Source organism: Barbatula barbatula, assembly GCF_947034865.1.
Source record: "Barbatula barbatula genome assembly, chromosome: 3".
Taxonomy (NCBI): Eukaryota; Metazoa; Chordata; class Actinopteri; order Cypriniformes; family Nemacheilidae; genus Barbatula; species Barbatula barbatula.
Genome location: NC_136764.1, coordinates 20195588 through 20204009, shown reverse-complemented (window position 1 = coordinate 20204009; position 8422 = coordinate 20195588). Strand labels below are relative to the sequence as shown.

Genomic DNA, 8422 nt, shown 5'->3' with positions numbered 1-8422 from the left:
AGTTCACGCAATCAGAATGACACTGCGGTTTATGCAAAGAATAAAAACAGCAGATAAACATTGAGATTATTGTATAAGGAAGTAAAGGCAGTAAAAGCAGCAGCAGCAGGCTGGAGTCCACACAGGTTCCTCATTGCGCTACTGTGAGTCTCATTGTGTGTGTGCTCGCATGGCTGATTCCTCTCCGACGTTTTTCTCTTTAAAGTAAATGCAACTTCACTGACATTTGACAGGTAGGTGGACGTTAGTCTCTCAATCCTCCTATAGCTACTTTCCTATGACGAATTCGTTCTTAAAACAAGTTGTGCTGGTGTCACTGTAAAACTCGTTATGATGTTTTTCTCGTGTTTAGATGTTTGTACGAGGTCGCTTCTTGAGTCTGCCTTTAAAACAACATATTATTTTCATTAAAACTATAAGCTTCTTCTCGCCTTCAAATGGGGCAGAGCCGGTTTATAGGAATCATACACTTGGGAGGAAAAAGCCCTGAAGGGATGATCACGTGTACTTTTGGAATCCAGAAACATTATTAATAATAATAGCAATTAAGATCATTATAATGCATAGACCTGATAATCACATCCAATACGCAATATCACAAGAAATTGAGTTTATTATAGTCTGCTTGTCTTTGAGATTTTAAACGATTACTTTGCCTTAACATGGAAAAACTGTCGGTAAACATTGAAAAAGAAAGAAAAAAGTTGCGGCTGCTATGGTTAAAGTCAGTAAGTAGATGAGAGGTCTGTCGTGGCTGAAGTTCACTGTCTTTCCTGTCTTGCTGAACGCCTGGTCAAAGGAGGAAGTGCGTGCCCGCGCATTAATCTGCCTTTATAGCCCTGCTGCTCGTTTCCTCCTGAGATCCAAAGCTACTGACGCATCTCGTCTCACCCGCAATAGGGATGTCGCATATATTTCTATGGAACCCACTGTGGGGCACATTTGTCTTTTTAATCACTTTTGGAGCGTCTCGCGGCGGGATATATCAATTGAATGGGTGGGTTTTAAATCGAGGGGCTCTTACCGAATGGCCATCGAAAAAAGTTGCGTGTACTTCTGACTTGGCCAAAGGCGACTGTGTTAAACATTTCCTGAAATACCAAACGTTACGGAAACAATTGCTCAACAATCTTGTATAAAGTTTCCCAGAGGGAGGGCGATGTTTGGTCAGGACATGATGGAAGTTGATAAAAAATAGTAGGCCTAATGAATGGAAATTCACATTTGTGAATGGTGTGGAATGAAACGCAGACTGATCTTGGTAGTCCGTCTGTAATAAATAATTGATTAAGATCAGCAATAATATTAGCTGTGATGTGGCTTAAAGGGTCTGGCCTGGAATTAAGTGTGTGTGTTAGGTTATCAGCCTGGCTAGTGGCTAGTATTATGACCATTTATTTGATATATCAATTATATTTATATTCAATTATCGCATATTAATTGTTTTACATTCAAGTAAAACTACTCAACAACAGTTATTGATTGGGATCAATAACAGATATTGCTGTCCCTATTATTATAACATGATGTTTCTCATTTGGAAATAGCATATTTACGGACTGACTGATATGAAAACATATATCTCATATGACCTTCTTTAAAGCTGAACGCACTTCACTGTTTTACATGCAAATGAACACTCTCGCGTGACAGCGTATTGATCGGCACAGACATTTTGAATGTGTGATTTGTTCACGTTCATTTGTTTAAAGATCAAAACTGACTTGAGGAATCATAATTGATTTCTCACTGAACACAAAAACCTATTCCAAGTTCAACGACAATTTTGTATTTTATGCTGTTTTATTTATTTATCATTAGATTTAGTTTTGATATTAGTATTTTCCATTACTGTGTATCTATTTATATATCACTAGATGACAGCGGTGAATCTCTTCTCTTCATTACAGGAAACATGGGTTGTAAAAAATCCAAGTTGGACGATGACCAAAATGGATGTGTGCTTGAACTGAACAAACACAAGCCAGTACGTACTGACCAAACTATATATGTGAGCGATCCAACTTCCCGTAAACCTCATATAGTAAGTAGTTAGATGGGGAGAAAAAACATTCAGTCTTTAATTTTTAAAATGTTAAAGTTTAGACTTTTATAGATTGTTCAGTAAAGGGTTTCATGACACATTTAAAACATTTTCTTTAACACATTGTGGAGAAATCGTAATCTTTTATTTTACAGAATAATTCCAACCCAGAGCTCCTACCGGGTCAGCTGTTCCAACAGATGGAAGGTGCGGAAACATTTCTGCTAACTTTTAAGTATTAGAGAGTTGTTTTAAGATCATCACATGTAGAAGATTCAACATCATAGGGAACTAGACAGTAGAGACTGCAGTGTGATCCTGATCCCTTTGGTGCTTTGAATAGGTTGTAAAACTGCTTTTGTTTCTCATGCAGAAAAAGAAAAAATTGCCATCGCCCTGTATCCCTATGAGGCTATTCATGCAGATGATCTAGGCTTTAAAAAAGGAGAGAAGTTAAAGGTTTTAGAAGAGTGAGTAAATGTCATCTTTACTTTCTCTTGTGTAGCTGTCATTTTTACAGCTTGTTATCATAAAGAAGTGATCTTTTCCAGGCATGGAGAGTGGTGGAAGGCCAGGTCTTTGAGCTCAAAGAAAGAAGGATTCATTCCCTCAAACTATGTTGCAGAAGCGGACACTATGGAGACGGAAGAGTGAGTTGCATCCAAGTTCCTGAATTACAAATGGTCATTTTGCCTGTATAAGTGATTGATCTCTAAATGTTTTCATTAAACGTGTACACTATTTAGATGGTTCTTCAAAGACATCACTAGGAAGGATGCAGAGAGACAGCTATTAGCACCTGCTAACAAACCTGGATCTTACCTCATACGGGAGAGTGAAACCTCGAAAGGTGTTTACTGACTTTCTACCTAAGTGTTTATTTACAGCTATGCAACATGGATATTAACACGTGTTGATTTGTTATTTAGGAAGCTATTCACTGTCTGTCAGAGATATGGATGCTCAAAGGTTAGATGTTGTTAAACATTACAAGATCAGGACTCTGGATAATGGCGGCTACTACATATCTCCAAAAATCACATTCAATGACATCAACACCATGATAAAACATTACCACAGTAAGTTTTATATAAACACTACCAGCTGAAAGTCACACTTGAGGGGATTTAAAAATGCTTCTGAGACGAATACTTATTATATAATGATATAGGCTATGTGTTCTTGACAACATTTTAATTGTATTGCTTTTTTATTTCGTCAAAGAACAACCAGACGGACTGTGTCGTAAACTAGAGAAAGCATGCGAGAAGCCCAAAGCGCAGAAACCTTGGGACAAGGATGCCTGGGAGATCTCCAAAGAATCCATAAAGATGGTGAAGAAGCTTGGAGCAGGGCAGTTTGGAGAGGTGTGGATGGGTGAGTTGAGGGAATAAAAAAGCCTTTGAATCGACAATGATTTACATAATCTGTGGAGATCATGAACCTAAATTTGCTTATGCAATATCAATTCAAGGAACAGTTCGACCAAAAATGAAAATCTGTATTTCCTTGTTCGGATGAACACAGAGAAAGATATAACAATTAAAATGGTATTCAAAAGTGACCCAGAACAGTTTGCCGTCCTACATTCTTCAAAATATCTACTTTTGTTTTCAACAGAACAAAGAAATATATAAAGCAATTCTTCTTAGTATTGTAGTCAATGGTGGCCAAGACCTATTTCCAAATATCTTTCCCTGTGTTCAACAAAGAAATGTATACAGATTCGGAACTTGAGGGTGAGTAAATGAAGACAGAGTTTACATTTTTGGGTGATCTAGGAAAAGTGCTTATGTTGAGACGTTGTTTGTTCTAAAAATAAGTCCAGGTTATTTTTTATAACTCAACAGCATGGACTTTTTTCATTCATTTATACTTTGAGCGCCAAACTACACTTGTAGTCTCATGTTACAATCTTTTCTTTGAGTTATTTAAGCTGTGACGACAGACATTCAAATCTTGAGTCTTCCTGCTGTGTATTCAGACGGGAATGAATGGCCTCTCATAGCGTGGATTGATAGTACACACACATGCCCCGCTGTTATCATGAGATCTGTGGAGGAAACGGCTATGCAATTGACGCAGGATTTGCATTTGGATCTTGTTATTATTCATGTGCCTCTTTCCCGTTCAGCTGATGTGATGAATTGCAGGAAGCGGTCTACAAATGGATCTCGGCCGTCCCTTGGCAAAGATGTTTCCTTTAGAATTTCGTGACCTTGTCGGCAGAGCACTGTCAGGCCTTATGCACACTACAAGTCTATATGTTGACTGAAGCTCTCAGTGGAAAGACTTAACCCCATGTCTCAAGACAATGTTTCGGCTATTGCATGTCATCAGTCTGAACAGCTAACATAATCACTTGGGTACCTTGTGTATTCAATCCTTTTATCATCAATTTAATCATTACTCTATTAGCTTAACCAACATCCTTGTTGTCTTAAACACTGCCACTGAATAGTCTTCTCAGGTTGCTCTATATAAATGCCTCCCTTGTGGTTAAGTATTAAAATGTTCTTGCCACAGCCACCATTGGCTATTCATTGGGGACGTTTAAATACATTTACATTTAGCAGTTGCTTTTTATACAAAGCGATTTAGAAATGAGAGAATAAATAACTACTAACTATTAGTATGCATATACCACATGAAATGTGTGGAAGTCGCCTGTATTTAACAAACAGGGAATTAAACACATTATTACCTTGTCTTAAGGAGAGTGAATGTCCGCAGTTGTGAAATGATGACATTCACTTCTCTTTGGTTAGAAACTCTCTTTCACTTAGTGGTGCTGTGTCATCAGTTCTGTGAAATATGGGCTCTCTGACAGCTGTAAGTTACATAAGACCCCTGGTGAAAAAGTGTGAGGATACAGTCACTTCCTATAAAAGGGTTTTCCAGACCAACAAGCAGTTCCTACAACTATTCCAATTTTTGCTAAGTTTCTCTTTCGTATTAACCTTTGTGTCTGTTCTGTGTGTGGTTGTTTTATTTCCAATGCAAACAATGACATGAAACGTGACTTATTTAAACGTGAAACATTATTATTGTAAGCAATGAGAAACATTGTCTATTTTTGTTGGTGCGTTTGCTTTGCAGCTTACTACAATAACACCACAAAAGTGGCAGTGAAAACGCTTAAGCCGGGCACAATGTCGGCTGAAGCTTTCCTAGAGGAGGCGAACCTTATGAAAACCTTACAGCATGATAGACTGGTGCGCCTCTATGCGGTGATCACCAAAACCGAGCCCATCTACATCATCGCTGAATTTATGGCAAATGGTACAAAATGCTATTATACTTATATTTCATTTTACTTTTACGGAGAGTTAAGGTGCAATAAATTTATAATTGTGAAATGAAGAAACATTTTGATGTCTTCGATGTATTTATTTGATTTATTTATGTGCCTCTGCTATGATATTTTTTCTTCCACAACAGGAAGTTTATTGGACTTTTTGAAAAGTGACACAGGCTCCAAAACAAAGTTACCGAAGCTAATAGATTTCTCTGCGCAGGTAAAAATAGTTGTTCAACTTTTGTATTTAAAATGTGTTTAAAATATTTAATTTATAAGTCTTTCTGACCACTCGCTCTGTTAATGCTTGGTGTATCTTAGGGCTAATCTCACTTTTTCCATTAGATAAAAAAAACGAGGAACTGATAATTTTGTGTGTGGTAGCTTCAAAACCAAAAATAATCAAACAGGCAACATACTACAATACTGCTGTACCCTGGAAGAAATGTATTAATAGTAAAGGGTCAACATGTAGTCATTTCTAACTATATATATATATATATATATATGACTGTACATATCCTAGAGATTTATATCATATTTAAAGCCAAACCTCTTCATTCGTTTCCTCTAGAAATGTGTATTCAAATAAACGTTTTTTGTGAATTTAAGTCTTTTGACTTCTGGTAAAAAGCACCAAATGGTAAAGTTGCACATCCTGTTACGGAGAATGAAAGAGGATGCCAATGGGGAAGTGATACACCAACATTTTCCCTGTGTTAAAGCAACTTGTTTAGTTGCTCTTGCAGCTAAAATGACCTGAAGTGTAAAAACACAAACTGTTCATTCACAGTTTAGATGTTGCTGTTGTTTGGTGTAAACACACAGTATACATTTATTACATGGACCTTGTATTTGTGTGCTTGAGCAGAATTATTCATTTCAATTTCTGTAGCTCACTTTGTATATTTTCTTCAAAATGATGTGTTAAATACCTAGAAAATACACGACTTGCAAAAATATATACAGTATGTTAGTAGTGGTAAAAGTGTTTGCCCAATATATACCTGTAAATTTAATTTAGTAGAAAATGTAAATGAGTTTGGGTGTGTCTTTGCAGATAGCAGAAGGTATGGCCTACATCGAGAAGAAGAATTATATTCACCGAGACTTGAGAGCCGCTAACGTGTTGGTTTCAGAGAGCCTGTTGTGTAAAATAGCCGATTTCGGACTAGCCAGAGTAATTGAGGATGACCAATATACAGCACGAGAGGGTGAGCTTTTTATTCATCGTGTAAGATAAAGAATTTAGAAATGTTTAAGAAATGTATTTTGTGTTATAGGAGCAAAATTTCCTATCAAATGGACAGCCCCGGAGGCCATCAACTTTGGTTCTTTCACTATCAAATCAGATATGTGGTCCTTTGGAGTTCTCCTCTATGAGATTATAACGTATGGGAAAATTCCTTATCCAGGTAATTTAATTAATAATTTATTATTAAATATGAACTTTTCTGAGTTCAATCAAAGCATTACATCATCAGAACCATTTCAACTTTAAGTTATCAGTATGAACCCAGGAGAGAGCTGCAAATCTTCTTGCATGATTTGTCGCCATCTACTGGTGAAATGTTATTAATACGTTATTGGAAACGGCATTTTAAAAACATAATTCTTTAAAGTAAGAAAATTAACACGTTTCCAGTCCTACACTAGAGTACTTCTAAAATGTTCTGTACCTTAAACGCTTTATCTTTTTTTGCTCCAGGCATGAGTAACAGTGAGGTCATGAGCTCTGTCCAGAGAGGTTACCGGATGCCCTGTCCTGAAAATTGCCCCGCTGAACTTTATGAGATCATGAACACATGTTGGAAGAATAAACCGGATGACCGGCCCACATTTGACTATATTCAGAGTGTACTGGATGACTTCTTCACAGCCACTGAGGGCCAGTACCAGCAGCAGCCATAATCTTGCAGAAACATTCATCCCCATATTTCCCTTAAAGGAACAGTTTACCCCAAATAAGATATTATAGACAAAATAAGATAAATAGACAAAATAAGATATTTTGAAGAATGTAAAGAAGGCAATCAGTTCCGGGGCACTTTTGACTACCATCATTTGTTCTACTATGGTAGTCAATGGTGGCCCAGAACTGTTTGCATTCATACATTCTTCAAAATATCTTTCTCTGTTTTCCTCAGAACAAAGAAATGTACTCAAGGGTAAATAAATGATGACAGAACTTTTATTTTGGGTGAACTGTCCCTTTAAACCATGTTTGTACTGTTTCAAGAAGATCAATGATTTATCTGCGAATTCATGTATTAATATGTAACGAATAGTTTGATTGATCTGCTTATAAGTAAGTAAGGTTAAGATTTTCTACCTCTGCTTCAAATTGAAGTTGTAAATGCCTGTTTGCTGCTTTTGCTTTTTTTGCCGTCAACATTTCAGTGGCTGTTTGTAAATACAAGCTTCGTCGAAATATATATATATATATATGTATATTAAAACGCAATGCAATATGGAACGATTTTTAGCCCATTCATTATTCACACATTAAACACGATGTACACAGCTTGCCAGTTTAACATGCATAACACCTAATTCACGTGCACAAAATATATATACATATAATATACATTCACAAAAAAACTATTAAAATGCTTAAAATAAATACATTATCGCAAAAGACATTTCACAACGGCTAAGTAGGCTACAATTCACAGACGTGCACAAATATTTCGAAAGTTTAAAATGTGCAAGTATATCATGTTCAAATCGTCATCGGTTTGCGTGTGCGTGTGTGTGTGTGTGTGCGTGCGTGCGTGCGTGTGTGTGTGTGCGTGCGTGTGTGTGTGTGTGCGTGCGTGCGTGTTTTGAGACTCTCTTGGCCTCGCTGTCCCACCTACTTGAAATGTCATCCTGTTTAGCCAATCGGATTCAACCTTACCATTTAACCAATCATAACCGCGGATTATTCAAAAAAAGCTTTTAACCGTTTTTCCAGGCAGTTCGAAATAACAATATTAATACAATAACCGCAAAAGACAACATTTATAAACTGCACCACCCCTTTAATGAAATGTACTTTTTGTGATTATTTTTATTTGTATACATGTCTCCATCATACA

The 8422-nt window shown here is 36.8% G+C and overlaps 1 protein-coding gene across 2 annotated transcripts; it reads left to right on the top strand.

Annotated features, from left to right (window-relative positions):
* Positions 1-68: 68 nt before the first annotated feature.
* Positions 69-7822, top strand: lyn (LYN proto-oncogene, Src family tyrosine kinase). 2 transcript variants are annotated; one of them, XM_079452688.1, is made up of 13 exons: positions 69-233; positions 1911-2044; positions 2200-2251; positions 2418-2514; positions 2596-2694; positions 2791-2894; positions 2974-3123; positions 3269-3421; positions 5144-5326; positions 5486-5562; positions 6403-6556; positions 6626-6757; positions 7051-7822. In XM_079452688.1, the coding sequence occupies exons 2-13, from the start codon at positions 1916-1918 to the stop codon at positions 7251-7253; spliced, it is 1533 nt and encodes a 510-aa protein (XP_079308814.1). In that variant the 5' UTR covers positions 69-233; positions 1911-1915; the 3' UTR covers positions 7254-7822. The 2 variants fall into 2 exon arrangements, with proteins under 2 accessions (XP_079308814.1, XP_079308815.1); XM_079452689.1 differs by having other exon boundaries at positions 72-233; positions 1911-1987.
* Positions 7823-8422: the final 600 nt, after the last annotated feature.

Bases quoted from the DNA above. Each gene is read 5' to 3' on its own strand.
- lyn (XM_079452688.1), top strand. From the start codon at position 1,916: ATGGGTTGTAAAAAATCCAAGTTGGACGATGACCAAAATGGATGTGTG. The intron at 3,124-3,268 runs GTAAGTTTTATA...ATTTCGTCAAAG, and splicing joins CATGATAAAACATTACCACA to AACAACCAGACGGACTGTGT. The intron at 6,557-6,625 runs GTGAGCTTTTTA...TTTGTGTTATAG, and splicing joins CCAATATACAGCACGAGAGG to GAGCAAAATTTCCTATCAAA.